Raw genomic sequence first — 23815 nt, forward strand, 5'->3', positions numbered from 1 at the left:
GAGGTTCTCGATTCAATGACGCTTCTCGGGAGTTTATTTTAATGATCCATAACTATTACCAAACCAATGCTCTGCCACAGCCTTTCTAATTCTAACTTTTTCCAACATGAACTCGTTGTTGTCGGTCCTGTCTCGGTTAGATATTTTCAGAGTATTTTTTACACCTCCTTTATTTATCCCTGTCTTTTATTTGTTTCACTCATATCTCCCCCTAATTCTACGTCCTTCCAGAGAGTGTAGATTCGGTGGCCTCAGTCTGGCCTTGTAGGAAAGAGTTCCATGATAAACCTCACTGAATGCGAGATACGTTATCAATAGAGTCGCATTATACAGCATTCGTGTCTCTTTCCGCCAGGAAAAGACCCAAAGGATATCACTCAGGTGTTAGTGCTTAAACTAGAGTTGCGAAGAAAATGACTGGTTGATTAACTATCGCTGCAGCTTAGTGAAATATAAAATGAAGAGAGTTTATAATTTCAAATGTGTAACGAAGAACCACTCACAATAGTAACTTCTTTGAAATATAACTTACATTATAGTAAAAAATAGCGAATGCCAGATTAAACTTCCTTTAAAAGAAGTCATTATTCATATTATCTCCGGAGGGTTGGTAATCCAGGATATCCCAACACAGCCACTCAATGAGGCTTATTTCCACTGAAGTCATTTTTAGGTCCTTCTTGAGATACGACCTACAACAACAGTCTACTAACAGTGGCAGCAGGTGTTGCAAAATTTGTCCACTGTTGATGTATGTCTCGCCCCATCCGGGATTCTGCCTGGGATCCTTTGGGATGCGAGTCGAACACGCAACCACAGAGCCTACCAGCTCAGGCTAGCAAAATCCTACGTCAACGCGTGTGTAATGAGATATTCTTCATGACACTGCTCTAACAAAAAAAAAAAAAAGTTGAAAAACATTACAAAATGTTTCATGAAAAGGATAGCAAACGTCATACTGGACCTGGGACCAAGAGAACATGTATAGGTCGGGTTTAATTACAAAAACTGGTAATGCAAATAGTGTAAGATAGTGTACAGTAGGTGAAACTTAACTAGCTTTACAAAATTACTCACAACCATGTGCAAAATAACTTTGGGGTCTGTAAAAGCCTGGCCCCAGGCCGGGTTGCCAAGGCAGAAAAAGCTCTCGAAGCCGCCTCTTGTATGCCACAACCCACAGGAATTTTTTATCAGGATTTGTGCCGTTTGCATAGAAGTTATACAAGATATACGTTTTCTCTGATAACATATCTTTCACAGAAAATGGAAAAAGAAATACGTAAGACTTAACCAAAACACGTATACATTTCTTCAGTTATAAGAGACAAGATAAGATAATATTTTGTTCAGATTTTTACTCCCGGAGGGAGAGCCACCCAGGATAACCCAAGAAAGACAGTGCGTTATCGAGGACTTTCTGCCTTATTTCCATCTAGGTAATCTACAATGGGATCCTTCAATCTTGTCCCCCAGGATGCGACCCACACTAGTCGACTAACACCAGGTACCTATTTGCTTGCTAGGTGAACAGGGACAGCAGATGTAAGGACACACATCCAACGGTTCCACCCGGCTGGGGATTGAAGCGAGAGCATTACCTACCAGGACACGGGACACTAAACGTTGGTTACTAAATGAAAACAAACTGCAGGTATCGGGAAACCGAAGCACATAGAATAACTCGCCTCAAAACATTTCACATTTCTCAAAGATATGCATAATGTCAGCAACAGCCTGTATCTGTTGTCATTGAGGAAGACGCTGGTCTGGATCCAAGTGAATATAACGCATTGCCATCAAGCCCATGGACGGAATAATTGCAGGCTTACTGAAAGGATAAAATGTGCTCCATGAAACCCATTTAATTACAGTTTCTTTAACCTACAGCCTCGGGGATCATGGGGCTGGACATCTCGGCGTGGTGGACGGGGAGCTCGACTACCTTGGTGTCAGCCACTACACTGGAGGGAGCCTCCAGGACCCGCCACCGCCCTCGTCTCCTTCCCTGGCTCTGGAAACACCTGGATCAGATACCTTCTCCAGCAGGTGAGTTCTACCTAATGAACAGCTGTAGTTCTTGTTTGAAGGAGAAGATCGAGTGACTATATACGAAATAAGAGAGCTAGAGACTGCGAAAGAAGCAACTCTCAGCATCATTTGTATGAGATAGATTATTATTATTATTATTATTATTATTATTATTATTATTATTATTATTATTATTATTATTATTATTATTATTATTATTATTATTATTCCGCTTGTGCAGTGTATCTAGAGCAATATTCATAAGTCTGTTTGTATGCGTCAGTGCCCGATGCAGAAGGATACGTAGGTCATTCTCAGATTTTGTTTCTGTGTGAGAGGTGGAGACAGACTCCTCTGATCAGCTTCAAAATTTCCATACTCGTGTAGCCCACTTAACAGAATGTTCTCATATTTAATGAAGTACGTTGATGAGGGGCTCATGATCGAATTTAAATGCTTCCCATTCCACAGACGTTTTATGACCCCTGTGATGGCTGACGTATTGTATGAAATGTATGGAATATTTCATGGATTAAACGTGCTTACATACAAATTTTGTTGGATTTTGTGCAATGCCTTGAAAATGCATCTTCTGGCTAGGTTTAACTTTTAAGTGCTGATGTGTTCTCCTCGATAGAAACAATTCCTTCATGTTATGTTGTGTAAGTTATCATGTGCCAGTTTTATTAATCAAATTGGTTTCTGTGTAATAATTGGAGAATTCATCTTCAATGCTAATATTTAACTATATTATCAATTTAGGCAGCACTCTGTACGATTCTAATCGCGTTTGTAATAGTAGGTAATCGGATTTGATCCAAACATACGTAGCGTAATTTCAATTGTTTAGTTCAAGTCTTTCACCAGCACCGGGATACCTTCCTTGAAGGTATATAAAGTTAAACAAACACTGGCAGTGTAGAAAAATAACCAGGAGTGGGATGTTGCTGTAAATAAAAACATTGGTAGTCAGTGCATATTTTTTGAGGAAGTCTGTTGGTAGATATTTATTTTCAACTATCCAGAGATGTTAACATAATATTTGCATTTATGCTTATTTTGGCGACGCTGATCTTCTTCAGGTAACCGGTTACTATTCAGGAAGCGTCTACAAGGATTACGCCCTTATGAAGAATGGCTTCCCAGCAGAGTCTATCTCCAATGGCTCCGTTGTGGTGGTGAAGACTCACGAATGGGGCCCTGAGGTCAGTAATGTGTTACGTTGCTTGCCAGGTGTGCACTTCACACAATGGAATATTATCACATTCTTGTTTTAGTGATAAGTACTAAGGATTTTGGAGAGTGTTCTGCAGTGCTAAACCCACATAGCTCATCTATAACCTTTGTAATGGGAGGTAATCATTTGAAAACACCTTTCAGGTATGATTTCTTTGCCACTCACAAAGATTCACATTGATCATAACCTTTTTTCTACTCAACACTTTCAGGTTTTCCAAATCCAACACTTGTACACTGGTCGGGAGATAACGAAAATGCCTTGTACCAAATTTCGCAATACCAGGGCTGTTGTCACCATCAGGTAGGGAAACCCGAAACCCGTTACATACACTATGCAATAGCCATTTCCAAAGGTGGACCTACTTCCGTACTGTTTCGACTTGCTGCATGTGAGCCAGACAATGAGAGGGAAATATAACGACTACTTCAAGTCTCCCTTACTATTCTAATTACATATTAGCCAGTTTTCACATTACAGGAATATATAATTTAATTCACGGAAAACCACATGAGGAATATATTAATCAATGTTTTACTTGAGAAAAGGGCATTCTAAAGACGAAATTCGCTTTACTGCCAAATGGCCTGGGATGCGTGTGAGTGTCCACGGTGGCTCCGTGTCACCAACTGTCCTGGGGTGAGTGCGAGTGTCCATGCTGGCTTCGAGTCACTAACTCCACCAACAGGCATGAGGCAAGTTGAATGTTGAGAATGGGTCCCAATTGATGTGAGTCGCGAGGGCAAATACATGCCTCTACATTGCCATAAATATGCGACTAACCCCTGTTTCTTCTCGCTTAACACAATAAACAGCGGATCTAGTCTAGTCAGACTTTCCCTGGCTGCCGCGTGAGGGACTGTTGTCGTTGAACTCTCTAACCTGATCTCACATCACTCCTCCAGTTAGCTACACAAATGGCGTCCTTCATGCCGGCAACCACAAATAACCCAAAGCTAAACAAATATAGACAAAATAAAATGGAAAAAAAAAGTATCCTACATGACGAAGGAAAGGGAGGATAACTTCGAATCATTTGATAAAGTCGGTGAACTGCATATTTTTGTGTTACATGCAGGCATTTGATACTACGACACAAGAGACTGAACCCAAAACTAGAGGAACAGGACGAGATAACTGGCATGACTCTTCTTGTGGAAAATACTGTATATTTTCCGGAAATACGGTAATTTATAGGTAAATAGATGCCCTATATTGTATTTAATAAAAGTGTATTTTTAAAAGATGGACAGTCGCCATTTTGTTTGAATGGAGTAAAACGTTAATTAATAATGTGAAGAATTTTCATGCTCTAGAGGTTAAAATTGGGTTGATACCTCTCAAATAGGAGGCGAAATTGTTGGATGTGCATTCCTGCATAACTTGAGATATCAGGCGACTGGATAAGACAGCTCCAAGAACCTCAGATAAGTCTGTTATGTTATAACTCTGGCCAGTTGTTATTTTCATGTATAGACAGTGAGGTTTTCTGAGTATGATACAACTTAATCTCCAGTCAAATTGGTGAGTGTTATGATTAAGATATATTCTCCTTCTGTTATATAAATGTGTGTATATACTATAATCCTTTTTTAATTTTAATATACAGTCCACGAATGTATATATTTACCAGCATTCCTGATGTATATTTCATTTAATTAATAGGTCTAGAGCAACTTGTGGATATGACAGTGGTAGATATCGAAGGGGGACATTTTTTGCGACATAGTTGTCCCAAATTCCTACTTGTCTAACTGATAAATAATAATTATCTATGTTCATTTACTGTTATGTATATAATGATACATCCAAGTAAATGCAATTTTCCACATTTAATTTGCCCATTGGTCCTTCTTGAACCGGAGGTTATTAGTGAAGTCATTAATTAGTTAATTACTTAATAATTATATGTGAAATGACAGAAGGAGGTGGATGTTAAATTCACAAATTTACTTAATGTGTAGTGGATTATAATTATTACAATATTAATTTGGATAAGTCAAGTGTGGCTAAAGATTATATTAATGTGTATAAGTGTATGTGTAATTGATAAGCCAAGTGTAGCTAATTATATCAATTTGTATAATAATTTTGCATAGCCAAAGTGGCTAGGATTTAGATTAATGTATTTGTATAATATTAATTTGATAAGACAATTCTGGCCAAGATTTATATCAGTGTATGTGTAATTGATAAGACAAGTGTGACTAAAGATTATATTGTGTATAATATTAATTTGCTATGCCAAATTCTGGCAAGGATTATATTAATTTGTGTAATATTAATTTTGATAAGCCAAGTTTGGCTAAAGGTTTGTATTAATGCACATTTAAAATTATATTATAATTTCTTGCATGTGTAATTGCTAAGCTCAAGTAGCTGGGATTTATTCAAAGGTAAGTTGTGTCAGTGTTGTGAGTTGTAATCAGTGTTATTAAGTTGAATTTAATACATTGCATCATGGCTGAAAATGAGGAAATTAATATAGAAGACAAACATATGGAATATAGAGCAAAGAAAGCGTCATTGCAAGCTAGAAAGGGTCATGTAACCAAGGCATATAATAAATGTTTGGAATTAATGAATCAAGAAACTTTGAATACTGATGATTTAAAATTGTATTTAGATGCTTTAGGTAATAGATATGATTCCTTCAAATTATATTACAACAAATATGAAGGAAATTTGTTAGTAAACTGTGTAGATGAGACTGAAGTAGATCTTATGATTAATCAGTATTATGAATTAGAGGAAAAGATTCTTTCTTGTAAACGTCAGGCCTTAAATAAATTAAAATGTGTAAACCAGACAGTTAATCAGTCTGCTCCAACAAATAAGATGTCTTTGCCAAAACTCCCAGAATTATGTTTACCTGTATTTAATCCTGGAGAAAATTGGGAGGAATTTTGGTCAATTTTTAAAGCAGCTGTGCATGACAGGAGTGACCTAGTCTGTGTAACTAAATTATTTTACCTCAAAGGACAGGTAAGAGGAGATGCTTACATACTCATACAAGCCTTTCCCAATGTAAATGACTCTTACAAGGAAGCAGTTGACTTGTTGAAGGTCACTTATGGTAATATAGAACAAAGTAGGTTGGATCTAGTGAATATCATTGTTAATTTAAAATCTCCAGATCACACTTACAAAGGTTTACAGCAGTTTAGAGTTAAACTGGAGAGCACTCTCAAAACTTTAAGTAATAAATATAATCTGAAGGAATCAGATTGGTTATTGAGTGCCATGGTACAGAATAAATTAAGCTGCAAAACACTTGAATGGATCTCCAACAATGATCACAAAGGTTATTTTGGTCTGGAGGAAATAAGACTAGGTCTACAAGAATTAATTGTTCAGTTGCAGACTAGCCAACCAACTCATTTTAAAGATGCAACACACGATAACTCTAAGGTACCTGTCAAGTTTCACAAAGGGAAAAATTATCCCAGTGTTAATAATCAAAATTCATTTCCTAAAAAGAGTTGCATAGGTACATATCAAGTAGCAGGAATCAGAAATAATGATTCTCCACAAGGTAAGAAGAATAGGTGCCCTCCTAAGAGTAGCCCAGGTAATAAGAAACCAGTCAAAGAAAGGAGAGATTGTCTCTTCTGCAAGGGTACTCATTTTTCTAAGAATTGCAATGCATACAGTTCATGGAATGATAAAGTTGAAAGATTGGAGGAACTTGACAGATGTATCAGGTGTTTAGGTAATCACAATGTAAAGGATTGTTATGCCAAATTAAACAACTGTTATCAATGTCACAAAGGAAGACACCATATAGTCATGTGTAAAGGTCTATATGATAATGTTGATAATAATGATAATGTTGACAATCCTGACACAACAGTGGCTAATGTAAAAATTGCTGGTAATGTTAATAATGATGGTTTTGCTGAAGTAGCCTTACCTGTGTTACAGGTAAAAATTGATGATAAAAGGCATAAATCAAAAAATGTAAATGCATTATTGGACCAGGGATCCCAGTGTACTTTCATAAAACGTAAATGTCTTGATGGTATGAAAGTACAGATGGGAGATCCCACAACTTTAAAATTATCTGGTTTTCTCTCGGATAAAAGGTCTCAATTGTATGACACTGTTTATGTAACTGTCAGGTTGGGCAATGAGAAAAAACGTGTTAATGCAGTAATTGTAGATAGACTTCCAGAGAAAATATCTACAGTAGGACTTAGTAAAGCTACAGAAAGACTTTCACATAATGTAAATTTAGCACCTTCTGGTGTAAGTGATGATTCTGTAGGCCCAATAAATATTTTGATAGGTAGTGACTATTATGCCTCCTTTGTAAAGGGTATGGTAAAGAAATGTGGTGTCACCCTTTTGAAGACTGCAGGAGGCCATGTAATGTATGGTAGGATTCCTCGTAATAATAATTCATGACTAGAGGAAACTACAAATACCATAACTGTGTGTCTTACTCATGAAATCGTACCCCAGTATAATTCTTCAATAGAGGATGGTGTTGAGCCAGTGCATAAATTGTGGGAATTAGACAGCATTGGAATAAATGTAAATGAAGAAAGTCCAGATGATTCTTTTACTCAGGATCAATACCTGAGAGATGTAAAATTTGAATCTGGACAATACTGGGTACGACTTCCGTGGAGACTGAACCATCCAGAATTGCCTACTAATTACAGAATGGCATATGGACAATTAAAGGCTCAGCTCCGTGAACTGAGTAAGACACCAGAATTGTTAACTGCCTATAATGATATAATTGCTGAACAATTAATTAATAAATTTATAGAAGAGGTACCTCCTGAGCAAGCCAAAATTTATGGTCACTATTTGCCCCATCACGGAGTGAAGAAGGATTCTAAGACCACTCCTTTGAGGATTGTGTTTAATTGTAGTGCCAGGAGTAACAAAAATGTACCTAGTTTAAATGACTGTTTGATGACAGGTCCGTCGTTGACGGAAAAATTAGGAGATATCTTGATGAACATCAAAATGGTATACAATACCGACAGGTTGTTAGGTAAGACACATATGCAACAGTTAGACAACTTTATTCCGAAACGTTTCGCCTACACAGTAGGCTTCTTCAGTCGAATACAGAAAGTAGGCAGGAACAGTAGAGATGTGAAGACGATGTAATCAGTCCATCACCCTTGAAGTCGTAGAATTTGAGGTTGTCAGTCCCTCAGCCTGGAGCAGTTCAGTTCCATAGTCAGGAACTATCTGAAGATCAAGCGACAGTGCAGAGACTTAAATACTGTCGGAAGGAGAGGTGCAGAGAGGTAGTAGTAGTGAAAATGTAGCCAGTGAGAGGTCATGTCCCTCTCAGATCCAACCCTTTTTCACTTGAAAAGCTTGTCCAAGGTGTTTTCTGTACCAAGATGCCATGTGTTGCAGTGTCTGACAGGATGAACATCAAAATGGTATACAACCTGTCGGTATTGTATACCATTTTGATGTTCATGCTGTTGCATATGTGTCTTACCTAACAACAGGAGATATCTTATTAAATTTCAGGATGAAGAATTATGCCTTTACGGCTGACATAAATAAAGCTTTCCTAAGAGTGGGTTTACAAGAGGCTGACTGGGATTGTACCCGCTTCTTATGGCCTGAGAATCCTAGTGACCCACTTAGCCCTCTGAAAACCTTTCGCTTTAGGAGCGTATTATTTGGTGCTACATCCAGTCCGTTCCTACTTCAAGCGACGATAAATGCACACCTTAAACGTATGGGAAGTCCATTGAGTAGAGTAATGAGCAAACAATTTTATGTGGACAATTTCCTGGGTGTGACATCAACTGAAGAGGAACTGTTAATGACTTATGGAGAGGCTAATAAAATAATGCAAAGTGCAAATATGCCTCTGAGAGAATGGAATAGTAATTCGTCCAAATTAAAGAACAAAATAAGTAAAGATTACCCTGGAGATGAAGTGCCAAAATGTAGTAATGTATTGGGTTTAACTTGGGATACTGAGAGAGATTTGTTAATGTTAAAACCTAATAATTACAGTATGCCCAATAAATTAACTAAGAGAGTTTTGCTTGCTGAAGTTTCCAAATGTTTTGATCCACTAGGTTTAGTGTCACCCCTTACTATAAGAGGGAAATTATTAATTCAGGAAGCATGGAAACTTAAATGTGCTTGGGATGAAATTCTACCTGAGGAATTCATTAACAGGTGGGATGAATTAATTGGTGATTATGAAAAAATTCCAATGTTGGAGTTCCCACGCCAGGTGGCTAATCCAAATGGGAAAAATGTACTCCACTTTTTTTGTGATGCTTCAAAATTGGCATATGGAGCAGTTGCTTATCTTCAATGTAATAGTGTTATCTCTCTTGTTATGTCTAAGGCTAAAGTGTCTCCAATTAAATCACGTACTTTACATCAGTTGGAATTAACAGCCATTTATGTAGGTGTCAAATTAGCTAATTATATAAGAAATAAGTTGTAGGTGATAAATATTAGTGACACTGTAATTTGGTCTGATAATGAGGTATCCTTACAGTGGATTTGTAATGGAAACAGTAAAATTGTATATGTACAAAATATTCGCTGAAATTAATCAGATTCAAGAGAAGTATAATAGTTTGGGTCAGAATATGTTAACATTTAATCATATACCTGGTGAGGAGAATCCAGCTGATTTCTTGTCTCAAGGTCTGCCTTATGCTAAATTTGTAAATGCTGTATCATGGTTTAAGGGACCGAGATGGTTGGTAAATAAAGCTAATTTGCCTGTACAAAAGGCGTATATTACTCCTGTTGAAATTACTGTGACCACCGCTCCAATTGTTTGTCCTTCCTTAGCCATTGATATAAATAGGTATTCTTCTTTACCCAAACTAATCAATGTAACTAAGTTGGTGTTTAAGTAACTAAACAAGATGAATATTTCATTTAAATTTTCACATCCTCTTGAATATTGGAAAAGAGGGTACAGGAGGAAACCTATGGAAATGAGATTAAATTGATGATGGAAAGAAAAATTGTGAAAGGTTCCATAATAGAGAAATTGGGGCTGTATTTAGAGAACAATGCAATTAGGTGCAGAGGTAGATTACAAAATGCTGAATTGGGTGATTATGCTAAACACCCTATCTTACTGCCCAAAACTCATCATCTAACAAATTTAATTGTTCTAAATGCCCATAAAAATGTAATGCATGGTGGGGTACAAGATACCTTAAATTGTATTAGGGAAACTTTCTGGATTCCACAAGGACGGCAAAGTGTAAAAAGGGTGATTAAATCTTGTGTAATATGTCGCCGTGTGGATGCCAGATCCTATATGTACCCAGGTCCTCCACCATTGCCAAAGGAGCGTGTAAAATTAGTGAAACCATTTGATGTAACAGGTGTAGACTATAGTGGTCCAATAATTTTAACAGATACTTCAGATGGTGTTCCACTGAAAGTGTATGTTTGTTCACCTGTACTGCTACTAGGGTAGTTCATTTAGAAGTGGCACAGGACTTGTCTGCAGAACAGTTTATACAGCTGTTTCGAAAATTTGCAGCTAGGAGATCCTGTCCGAGATTGATGATTTCGGATAATGCCACAAATTTTGTAGCAGGTGCTCAACATTTGATAGAATTAAATAATAGTAACGATGTTCAATCTCTGTTAACCCAACGAGGGTGTACCTGGAAATTTATTACTCCTAGAGCCCCTTGGCAGGGGGGGCTGTACGAAAGACTGATAGGCACAGTGAAGAGGTGTCTCCGTAAAGTACTACACCGGAAGAGAATTAATTTGGAAGAATTCCGTGCAGTGTTAGTAGAGGCGGAGAATCATATAAATAATAGGCCTCTCTCGTACATGAGTGATACACCTGATGCAGATGTATTAACACCTTCTCACCTAACATGTGGAAGCTGCCCCTGTCTATAGAGATAATCCGGAAGAAAGTGATGAAGATTACAGTGATGCGGCAGTGTTGTGTGATAAATTTAAAATGTTAAATAAATTAATTGATCAATCAAATTCAAATTCAAATTCAAAGTTTATTCTCTATAAGGATTACAATGCTGAGTTTACAGAAATTTGGTTATTGTGTGGTTTACATGTAGTAAAATAGTGATTACAGAGCGTACCACTAGAACGCTTAGCATGGCTAGGCATTTCGGGCAGACTTAGTTTTATTCTTAATTGTAAAATATTACAAATTATGAGGTAAGTTGGTATTATGAAAAACAGTACAGAATGGGTCAGATAACCAGAGACCAAACAAAACGTTACTCGTCAATCCTAACCAGCCTGATAAGAAGGGCAAAAAACTTGTATTATGAGAACAGATTATCCAACTTACGAGGTGATATAAAAAAGACCTGGAAAACCCTATCAGAAATTCTGGGAACAAAAAAGATATCACGACATAGCGAAATAAAATTAGCAAAATCAGATGAACCCCAACTCCCACCAACAGAAACAGCAAACAGACTCAATGATTTCTTCTCCACTATAGGTCAAAACCTTGCCAATAATATCCCAAGCTCAGATACCCCACCAAATGACTACCTCACTGGCAACTACCCGAACACACTGTTCCTAGCTCCGACTAACCCATACGAAGTCTCCCTTATTATCAACGCACTGAAAAACAAGGCAGGAGATTTAAATACCTTACCACCCTTTATATACAAAAAAGCGTCACAAGTACTATCACCAATCATTGCAACACTCTTTAACAAATCCATTGAATCCTCCACCTTCCCTACAGTTCTCAAAATAGCAAGGGTCACCCCGATCCATAAAGGAGGAGACCAAACAGAGTTGAATAACTATAGGCCAATATCCAATTTACACCCTCTCTCAAAAATCTTCGAAAAATTAATTTATAAACGAATCCACTCCTACCTCATCTCCCATAACATTCTCAACCCCTGCCAATTTGGATTCAGGCCTAATAAAAATACTAATGATGCTATTATACACATGCTAGAACATATATACACTGCAATAGAGAAAAAAGAAGTCCCACTGGGGATCTTCATTGACTTACGTAAAGCTTTTGATACAGTTGACCATGACTTGCTCCATGTAAAATTGTCACACTATGGTATTAGAGGGCACTCCCTCAACTACCTCAAGTCTTACCTCAGCAACAGAAGCCAATATGTGTACGCAAATGGGGCAAGCTCTTCCGCACAACCAATTACAGTTGGTGTCCCACAGGGAAGTGTCCTTGGCCCTCTTCTCTTTCTCCTATACATAAATGACCTACCAAATGCTTCGCAATTACTCATACCCACACTTTTTGCAGATGACACCACATACGTCTTCTCTCACCCGAGCCCAGTCACGCTAGCCAATACTGTAAACACCGAATTACAGAAAATATCTACCTGGATGAGGACTAACAAACTTACACTAAACATTGACAAAACCTACTTCATTCAGTTTGGTAACAGAGCTACAGATGTACCTCTTAACATAACGATAAACGGATTACCTATCACAAAGCTAACAGAGGGAAAATTCTTAGGAATCCACCTCGATAATAGACTCAAATTTCATACACATATACAACAAATTTCTAAGAAAATTTCCAAGACTGTAGGCATACTATCGAAGATACGGTACTATGTTCCACAGTCAGCCCTCCTGGCCCTATATCACTCTCTTATTTACCCCTATCTCATCTATGGAATTTGTGCATGGGGCTCAACAACAACTAACCATCTCAGACCACTAATTACCCAACAAAAGGCTGCAGTTAGAATGATAACAAATTCTCACTACAGGCAGCACACTCCACCAATATTCAAAACACTCAACCTACTCACCATACAAAACATCCATACTTATTATTGCACTTATTACATACATAGAACACTTAACTCTGATACCCTCAAACATCTCCTTGCCAACCTCAACAGAACACATGACCATAATACAAGGCACAGATCACTCTTTGATGTTCCTCGTGTCCATCTCACGCTATGCAAAAACTCGATGCACATAAAAGGCCCTAAAATCTGGAATTCATTACCTGTAAATATAAAAGAAACACTACCTGTTTATAAATTCAAGTCTCTTCTCAAAGTTCACTTACTCACTCAAAACCAAATAAATACTGAATAACTGAACCATATAAATTGTATATCCTAAATGTTACTCACAATTATATCACACAAATGTTAAACCTAACTTTGTTATTTTTTTAAATACACTACCTAACAGAATACTCCATTCTACTGAATGAACAGCAATGCATGCAACCATAGGACCTGTCTTTGTAATACTCATTTGTATTTTATAGTTATCTGTTTACAATAATGTCTTATCACTGATTTCATCATTGCTTAGTTAATCTTAAGTTAATTTTAAGCCAGCCCGTAATGCTATGCATATAAGTGGCTTTGGCATGCTGCTCTTACCTGTATTTTTTGTACCTCTGTTTGTATGCTAAAATTTCTAAATAAATAAATAAATAAATAAAAAGTGACTAAATACTAGTTTGTGAGTTTAGCAATGTAAATGCTTTTGTTTTGGCACAGTACACAGTTTCAGTATTGGAGTATCACAGGATTAATAAAAATTCCTAGTGGATATTCCTTATTATCATTGGTCTAATGTGTGGCGTAAGGAATATCTTCTTACACTACATGAACACTTTTATTGTGCGACAGAGGCAGTAAATCGACAGACCATTCAACCAGGTGACATTGTGTTAATTGACGCTGAACGACATCGAACATTGTGGCCTCTGGGCAAAGTATTGACATTGTACCCAGATGCACAAGGTGTTGTCAGGAATGTCAAAGTGTTGTGTCGTGGCCAGGAAAGTTTACACACAATTAATAAATTGATTCCCTTGGAATTAGGTGTTCAATCAAATGTAAATGAAAATCTGAGGGAAAGTGACTCGAGTGATATGGAAGATAACGCAGACCAAGTGATGCCGGAAAATGAAATCGTAGTAAGACCTACTAGGAGAACAGCCACTTAAGCCAGAACCGGCTGGAATTGTCTCCTAAAGGAAGGAGTAATTTGAGTCGTTTAGCAACGAACTCCGCCTGGCCGCAGTGTGGAAAATACTGTATGTTTTCCGGAAATACGGTAATTTATAGGTAAATAGATGCCCTATATTGTATTTAATAAAAGTGTATTTTTAAAAGATGGGCAGTCGCCATTTTGTTTGAATGGAGTAAGACGTTAATTAATAATGTGAAGAATTTTCATGCTCTAGAGGTTAAAATTGGATTGATACCTCTCAAATAGGAGGCGAAATTGTTGGATGTGCATTCCTACATAACTTGAGATATCAGGCGACTGGACAGGACAGCTCCAGGAACCTCAGATAAGTCTGTTATGTTATAACTCTGGCCAGTTGTTATTTTCATGTATAGACAGTGAGGTTTTCTGAGTATGATACAACTTAATCTCCAGTCAAATTGGTGAGTGTAATGATTAAGATATATTCTCCTTCTGTTATATAAATGTGTGTATATACTATAATCCTTTTTTAATTTTAATATACAGTCCACGAATGTATATATTTACCAGCATTCCTGATGTATATTTCATTTAATTAATAGGTCCAGAGCAACTTGTGGATATGACAGTGGTAGGTATTGAAGGGGGTCATTTTTTGCGACCTAGGTGTCCCAAATTCCTACTTGTCTAACTGATAAATAATAATTATCTTTGTTCATTTACTGTTATGTATATAATGATACATCCAAGTAAATGCAATTTTCCCCATCTTTCCCATGTGAGATCTTACGAACAGTTGGCATTGCTGAATCAAATCCTTACACGAGCAAAGGAAACGAATATTACAAGAGAAGCAAAAACCAGAAGGAAGCTGAGCTAGAAAGTTAAAAGGATGTCCCAAAATTGATGATTAGGTAAAACCCTCAGTTTTCATTCATCATCTGAAACAAAAATATGGAAAAATACAGTTCACATTTTACACCTAATTTATTATAACTGAAAACATTTATTATCCATTAATTTTTGTCACAACATTGTCTGAACATTTATTATGACAGAAATTCTGATCTGACGGCACACATTCTGAACGTTATCATTCGTCGCTGATACATTGTTTACTTTTGGGCTATGAGCCCAAGAAAAAAAATCTAAGTGATAGCATGCAATTAGAACATTTAATTCCTGAAATATGTAAAAATCGACATCAATAATATTGTCGTATTTTAGGCACCTATTAATTCCTTTGCAGGAACTATATTACCCCAAATAAAATGAATATTTATAATCTATTTAACTAAGTCTTACAAAGGATTAATTTTCGTTCTGCCATTTTTTCCAGATACGGAAGTCGTTTTCCAGAGCAATCTTGGTGATGAGAGATCCATACCTGGCTATTCAAGCAGAATTTAATCGGCAAAGTGGTGGTCATATTGGTCATGCTCAGCCTGACAAATATACACGAGACGGAGGCCACTGTAAGTAAACTAAACAGGTGTCCTAACATATTTTTGAAATAAGTGTTCCTAATTTAATAATGTCTATAACAGTATTTCTACGGAGTATACCTGGGGTATAACTGGAGATGGTTTCGGGGGGTCAACGCCCCCGCTGTTCGGTCTGTGACCAAGTCTAAGGCCAAGTTAATCTTGTAAAAATATGAAAATGTAAATTGGAACCTACAAAGTAAACAATCCTGTGATTTTTTTTCCAAATAGGATCCACCAATCCTGAAAGTTTGAAGCCGATCAGAAGAGTTGTTCTCAAGTTATGGCATTGAAACCGAGATCGGAAATGTTACCTATAGAACTGACCACATAAAACCGTGGTAATAAGTTCACTAACATTAAAAATTCGTAGCTGATCATGAGAAATATTCTCAAGTTATAAATGAACAAATGACCGGTTCAGTACACAAATAACCCGCACGTAAGAGACTTAAATATAATGTTTTCTTGTGGCATTAGTTCAGAACTGTTCATATAGAGAATAAAAACACACAATACCGTGACTGGAACAATCCATAAATAACTCACGCATACGAGACTGAAACTTATGGCGACATTTCGGTCAACGTGGACCAAGTTATGGTCCAGGTCTGACCGAAAAGTCGTCGTTAGTTTCAGGCTTCATTTAACTTTGAAACTAATTTATATATATATATATATATATATATATATATATATATATATATATATATATATATATATATATATATATATATATATATATATATATATATATATATCTGTGGCTACAATCATATAGGATTTTTATTAAAAAAGTGGAATCTGCGTAATTTCATTTCGAATTGGTACATCACAATCCAGTAATAGTCCAAAAAATTTAATGTAATTTAGATACATTAGCATTGAAGGTTTGAAGCCGATCGCATGAGGCATTCACAAGTTATCGCGTGAAAGCCAGTACCTCATTTTTCACAATTTCCTGAATACAAGTGGGAAACCGGCACTCACATAGCCCAAGATAATTTTTAAAAAATTCTCTAATTCTGGGTTTGAAGCCGATCATAAGAACCATTCTCTAGCTCAAAAATCAATGTAAATCTTTCTTTCAATAAACCCCCACCATTGCCGAACGTTTGAAGCCAGTCAGAGGAGGCATTCTTTAGTTATTGCTCAGAGTCAAACGATTCCATGTTTATTAACTATGATAATTAGGTATCAGACTTGCATCTACAAAATTTGAACCTGTTGGGTAATATCACTTCTATAAGTTGCTTTAGAGATTAAAAGTTGATGTTTTTCAAGGAGGAATTCTATAGTCATGATACGGAAAATATTATCACATCCTTTTTACAATCTCAATCATCTACTAAGTAGGATAGAGCATAGATGAATTTTTCAAACTGATCGTAAGTGGTTTTTCTCAAGATGGATGAACCTTTTTAAGCCATCCAGTTGGTGAACAAGGAACTGGTCTGTAAGTTTTAGGACTGGCTTGAACCCTGCTCCATTAAGTGAGCTGCTGCTTCTTACTTAGTGGAAGGTTTGAATTAGTTTTGAGGTATGTAGGTGTCCCGTAGCTCAGTTGCTAACCCACTCAGCTCACACACTGAGATCCGTGGTTCGATCATCCGGTACGAGTGTAAACATTAGGGCGTGTTTCCTTGAGACACCTGCTGACCATGTTCACCTGTCATTAAATGGAATCTGGGTATTAATCGACTGGTGTGGGTCGTATCCTGTGGACAAAATTAACTTAATTTGCCCGATATTCTCTACATAACCAGGGGCTCTCTATACAGTACGTCACTGATGTCAGGTATTGTCTGCATACCTTGTACATTTACTTTAGAAATAAAGATTATTGTTATATTATTAAGGTGGAATTTTCTTGAAGAAATTTTGTGTTAGTTTCTCTAAGACAGCACGTGAATGCCTCTTCCGTTTGGCTTCAGATCTTGAACTCTGATATTTACCTGCATTAGTAAGTTATGGAGCTCTGTTTTGCGTATAGTGAATTAGAGGAAGCAAAGCTTATTAAGGGCTGCGGAGATACCTCAGGTTGCGCAGCGACCAAAGCACACTCAGTTATTATATTCTTAGAAAAGTGCTATACCCGAAAGGGTCACAAAGCAGTATCAGATATAAGTGCCTTTAATTTTTATGTATATTATTACACTAGAGGACACATGTAGCTAGTAGTCCTGAAATATTACTTGAAAGATTTTCTAATCACTTGAAATCAAACTCTTATGTTATTTTTATGTATAGTTGACACCTATTTTGAATGCACAGGCAGCACCATGCACTATAGAGCTTTACTAATGATTGCATATTATCTGTCGGTTTTCCCATAACCTCCTTCTTTGTACAGTTCATTATTTATAAACCCCTACAAATAAATTATTAATAAAGTCATGAAAATATTTCAGACTGGGAGAAGTTTGTGACTAACAAAGCCTTGGCGTGGATGAACACAACTCTTGATTGGTTAAAATTTAGTGGTCCTCTACATCTAGTTTTCTACGAGGACCTCCTGGATAATCTACCCGAAGAGATGAGAAGAATACTCGAGTTCTTAGATCTGGAGGTCACGGAAAATAATTTTGATTGCATGATAAGGCATCAAGATGGAATATATAAAAGAAGAAGGAGGCCATTGAATTTTGACCCATTTACACCTAAACTGCGAAAATTTGTAGACAAATGTAAACGTCTGGTAGACCAAGCAGTGAGGGAGGTCCTGGCTGGTGGCGATGTTAAACTGGTGTTAAATAATTTGAAATATTCCAATGATAGCAACGGGAACCAGAAGTCTGTAACTAGATGATGATCAGACGGGAGCAACTTTTATTTTAAGTTAGTTATAGTCTACGTAGATTACATCATTGTCCATGTTATGATTAGGTTCCATTTACTGTGTAACTGTGATATTTTACTAATTAAAATTAATCATATTTCGTATTTGTATCCATGATTTCTTTCACGGACTTTAAAATGTTATTATTTATGTGTATATGTCAAACCTCTTTTACAGGGTATACTTTCCTAGTTAGGTGCCCATGAAGACATGCTTCTTGGTAACTTGTATCAACACATGCCCTCTTGTCTATGCAAATCTTCAGTCTTCTCCTCATTTACTTCACACTTTTATAATATAGATTCTACATTGCCCAGCATGTTCACCTCCCTTCTATCCCTGGATAATTATATAGCCTCTTGCCCAACACATTTATATTAATTACCTTTGTTTACCATTCCATTTATATTCACTTATATACTGATTAGCCAGTAACGACTACAAGTACATGCTACTCTATGCGATCCTCTCAATTAGTCATTAGAACATCCTATTCTATTCTATTTGATTTGCTGGTATGGATCCCGGCCCGGGTCTCTTCCAATTTGGTGACCCGGCATTGGGCACTGGTTCCCCGGGTAGGGAAGTGTCGTTTATCTTTTCTCTAACATGCGTGGCAGTCCTTCGGTGGGAAGGGGGGTTCCTCTCCGGTTCTATGGACAAATGTCCCAAAAGTTAAATTGCTACAACGGCGGTTGGTGCGGGGTGCAAGGGAGGCCCAAAGCAGGCGCTCACAGCGACGTCAGCGGGGGTTGTGACGTGCAATGACTGGGAGTAAGGTTTCCAAGTCTGATGGCTAAGTACACAAGATGTGCCGCCTCATCCTCCCGGGCCTGCTCCACTGGGGTCATTGGGAAGTGTCTACAGCGAAGGGGCATCGTAGCTGGGCAGTCTAACAGGTAGTGCACCACTGGTTTCGGAACCATTCGGTCACAATGGGCACAGAGCTCCTCTTGTACCGGTTCAACAATCCGCGCAGTGGTGGGAAACCCTAAGCGTAGGCGGTGGATATACACCCGCAGTCTCTGGTCTGCTTCCGAATACTTGGAGGGGGCGCCCTGTGAGTCGCCCTGTCATACCAGCGGAGGCTTCGTAAATCCCCAGGGTCAGGGAGTGGGCGCCTGGCCACACTGGCAGCCCATAGAATAATCTGGCTGTGGCTGATGGAAATTGCAACACGTGGCTGTGCCTCGAGGGTTGCGGTCTTCGCAGCCTCATCTGCGGCATCATTGCCAGGAATACCCACATGGCTCGGGATCCAGTTGATGGTGGCTCTGCGACCCTGGGCCATGAGCGTCTGCAGGTCGCCCCGGATGGATGTGATTGTATGTTGTCCTTGGCTCTCTGTGCATAATTGCCTGGATTGCTGCCTTGGAATCAACATGGATGACGGGGGGATGCTGATGGTCTGCAATTGCATGCTGCAGAGCTTGTTGGATGGCAAAGAGTTCAGCCTGAAGTATGGTGCAATGGTCAGAGAGGCACCAACCTGCTGTCAGATTGTTGTGGAACATCCCAGCAGCTGTGCGGCCTGCCACTGGGTCTCTGGAGCCATCAGTGTAATATGGAACACACCCTGGGCCTTCCCCACCCACAATGCTAGCCGAGGCGAGTCGTTGCAGAATGTCCTGGGGGCAATACCTCCTGCTGCCTGGTAGGGCTGTCCAGTGCACCGCCAGCAGCTCTGGCGCCCAAGGAGGCAGCACCGTGTAGTTTGCTGCCGGTCTGTCGCAGCCTCCTGCCTGGAGCAATGTCATGGGCAGGAGCTTCCTTGTGACGTCTGCAATTGACCACATCCATCGGCGGCCGGGGTGCACTGGTATGACATGTCCCTAGTAGACCCTTAAATCCCTCATCAGTTTTTCAGCCCCTGGGAGTCGGAGGTACTTTGCTATCCTCTTGGCAGCTACAAGTTGAATCCTGTCCTCAAGGGGCTGCAGCTGCGCCTCAAGGTTCAGAGATACCGCATTGGCCCACCTAGGCGCCCCCAGCATGGCCCGTACAGCTGTGTTCTGGACCACACAGAGACACTTGATGTTCGTGGGCCTGGCGTGAACCAGAGCAAGTGCTCCATAGTCGATGCCAGAGCGTACTGCCTGTATGTAGAGCAACCTATTAGAACAGTGGAAACTGCAGATATATATGTTATATTCTCTGTCCATTTCCTTCTCGGTAGTAACACAATAACTTGATCATAGTGCTTATTATTATTATTATTATTATTATTATTATTATTATTATTGTTGTTGTTATTATTATTAAGTATTATTATATTTATTGTTATTATTATCATTATTATTATTATTATTATTATTATTATTATTATTATTATTATTATTATTATTATTATTATTATCATCATTTTTATTATTATTCATAAGGAATCGCTAAAGCCCTAGAGATTTTACAAGGCCCGGAAAATTTGATGTAATCAGACTTGTTTAAAGGAAGAGGACAATAGTTCCAACTCCTTGGATCAAGAGTTCCTCACCAGCATCAAAGCTCCTACCACGAAGGATTTCGTTCTTTGATAAATCTCTATATTTTCTCCTTATAAGAAAACTCTCTTCCTTTCTTCGACTTAACTATTCCATTCATTTTTCTTGTGTCATCTTTCCTGATTTTGAACTGTTTCACATTTCTAACTTTGGTTTTTAGAGTAAGTAATTTTCCACCTCGTACTTAGGATATTGAACTTTTGTGCTCATTCCTAAAGTTGTTGCACTCTTAATTCTTCTTCCAGCCACCGAAGGAATTATTTTAGACCTAGTCTTTGGCACCTTTTACATTTAACAGGATATATGCATTCTAAATCAAATTCAATGCAACACTGTGACATCCAGGCTGTTGCTCCATCCACTCCAAGATTCCTATGATTTGTAGCATTTTAAACTTTATTTACGTAAGAAAAGAATTGTTATATTAATTTAGAGAGTGTATTGTAGTCTTGGCTTTAGTGGTACTTTTTTATATAAAACAATCAAAATTTACTGTACATAGTTTTTATTTTTCAAAAAATTTAAAAAATGGTTTTTATGCTTCAGAATTTTATTCAGGTCCTCTATACAGACAAAATATTTTTGAAACCCTAATGATTTGTAAACGAGATGTAGCATTTTAGCAATCTGAATAGATGTCTTAATTTAATTTTAAGCCAATTTTAGATATACAGTACTTGATATCAGTTACTGATATCTTGTCCTCTTTGTACTTCATGAAATATGGATCAATACATCTGGAGTGTATGGTATTGTTGTATAGTTATGAAAATAAATCCAATTTTACACTTTTTCATTAATTTCCTTTCATTGACGCTGTCATGTTTCAAAATATATACATCTGCTTTATAATGTTTATCTTGTTTCATGTATGACACGAGAAGAATATTTGTTTTATGCTTTGTTTATTGCTTTAATCTAAGTAAATCACGATAGGTTTTATTATCTGGTCAGTTTTATATCCTGTGGTGACATTAAAATTTAGTTTATGCAATTTTTTTAAAGGGGCATATATTTGTATAAGGCAAAAAAAATTGTGAGGACATAACTGAATGCATTAAAGAATATGTTGATTACTGAAAGTCAATCCTTCAGAAAAATCAGACCTCTTCAACCTCTAAGAACACTCCATAATAATTATATGACTCTATATAAACGTTTTGAAGTCCATACTTCCATTTCTTCTTTATCTCTACCCTCGAACACACACACTACATCCCAGATTTCACCTCTGCCTAGATCTTCACCTCTACCCTCGAACACAGACACACACTACATCCCAGATCTTCCCATCCTTCCCTCAGCCATCCCTACGACACTCGCTACAACCTTGAAGAAAAATAAGTTCTCGACCCTGGGTCCTTACTAATATCCCACCACTCGTAATCCTGTTTCTTTTTTCAGACGGACTGCCCCAGATTGACCTTTTCCCTAAAACTCTCAGAAATACATGCTACCCCACACAGCACCTCTGTTCTTCCTTTCCCAGAGACAAAGGGCCAGATGTAGTCTTCTACATTTCCTGAGAGAGCAAATACCTCCCAGTTAACCAGTCCCTTACTCAACAAGGTACATGTACTTTCTATCCCTACCTTACATCTTGCACCATCACATCCAATCGTCTTCAGATTCCGTGATCCATAAGACAATTGAGGCCATATCAATATATATAGAAGAGACAGATCCACAAACAGACCTACATAGAATTAACTTTCATTGGGGAAAACCCACAAAACAGTCACCTAAAGCTATAAGCAGTACAATCGTATCTCATAGCTTCGATTTCAATAGTATAATGGTATGAGTACTTCTCAACCCTCTATAATATGTTTCTGAAGATAATCAATAAATACCAAACACAAATCGGTTATCACTATGACTTTACCATCTCATATCAACTTCACTGACCGCTAATCATTACATAATTTCCCATACCACTATCTTACAGACAGACAATGACAATATTACAATGAAATATCAGAGAATCCAGGGTGAACAGAGGAAAGCTTCAGTGATCTTCTATTTCTCCCCTAAATTTATCAATCTGAAAGTTATGTTAAAAAAGAACAGTCGGGGCAATGATTTCTACGACAAAAGCTCACTTTTGCTTCTAAATATCCAACATTCTTAATTTTTTATTTGTATCCCACTCCAATACACTATCGCTTGAACACGTTGTCATGTGTAGAAAGGTTGGCTGAAGGGAGCACGAGCTTGGTAGCGCCACTCTGTGAGCACAGGATAAGACACTTGTCATGGGATGTTTTTAAGAAAAGTGGAAATTGGAAACTAAGTCCATGAACCTCACGATTAAGATAAGATTTGTTCGGATTTTTAACCTGGAGGAGGGATACCCCAAGAAAGTCAGTGTGCCATCGAGGACTGTCTGTCTTATTTCCAGTGGGGTCCTCTTAATTAATCTCGGTTATGTTTTATGTTAATGTTCAGGGCTTATTACCTGAACCTCAGCAATGAGAGTCGCTACTCTCACCTAACAGTAAGTAGTTACCCAGGTAACTACTTACTGTTAGGTAAACAGGGGCAACAGGTGTAAGGAAACATTCCCACCCGTGCCAGGATTGAACCACTGACACTAAGTGTTAGGCGAGAGCGTTGCCAACTGAGCCATGGGACACCTTATCTTATCGTAACCTTGAACCTGGATCCATTACTAATGCAGCTAGTAAGTAAGTAAGCAAATTTATTCAGGTATACACAAATACAGTTACATAGATTATCATACATAGCAGCATATATGTAGAGAACCTAGGATAACCCAAAAAAGTCAGAC

General features: G+C 37.8%; 1 protein-coding gene across 2 annotated transcripts in view; it reads left to right on the forward strand.

Annotated features, from left to right (window-relative positions):
* Positions 1-21812, forward strand: part of LOC128689106 (WSCD family member AAEL009094) — a 35335-nt gene extending 13523 nt beyond the window's left edge. Inside the window, exons 2-5 of one of the 2 annotated variants that reach the window (XM_053777228.2) lie at positions 1891-2049; positions 3114-3236; positions 15543-15678; positions 18099-21812. In XM_053777228.2, coding sequence (XP_053633203.1) covers positions 1891-2049; positions 3114-3236; positions 15543-15678; positions 18099-18496 — 816 coding nt within the window. In that variant the 3' untranslated portion in view covers positions 18497-21812. Of the gene's footprint in view, positions 1-1890; positions 2050-3113; positions 3237-12010; positions 15118-15542; positions 15679-18098 lie in introns of those variants that run through there. The other variant, XR_011392277.1, reaches the window with a different exon arrangement.
* The last annotated feature ends 2003 nt before the right edge of the window (positions 21813-23815 follow it).

Source organism: Cherax quadricarinatus, chromosome 21, assembly GCF_038502225.1.
Source record: "Cherax quadricarinatus isolate ZL_2023a chromosome 21, ASM3850222v1, whole genome shotgun sequence".
Lineage (NCBI taxonomy): Eukaryota > Metazoa > Arthropoda > Malacostraca > Decapoda > Parastacidae > Cherax > Cherax quadricarinatus.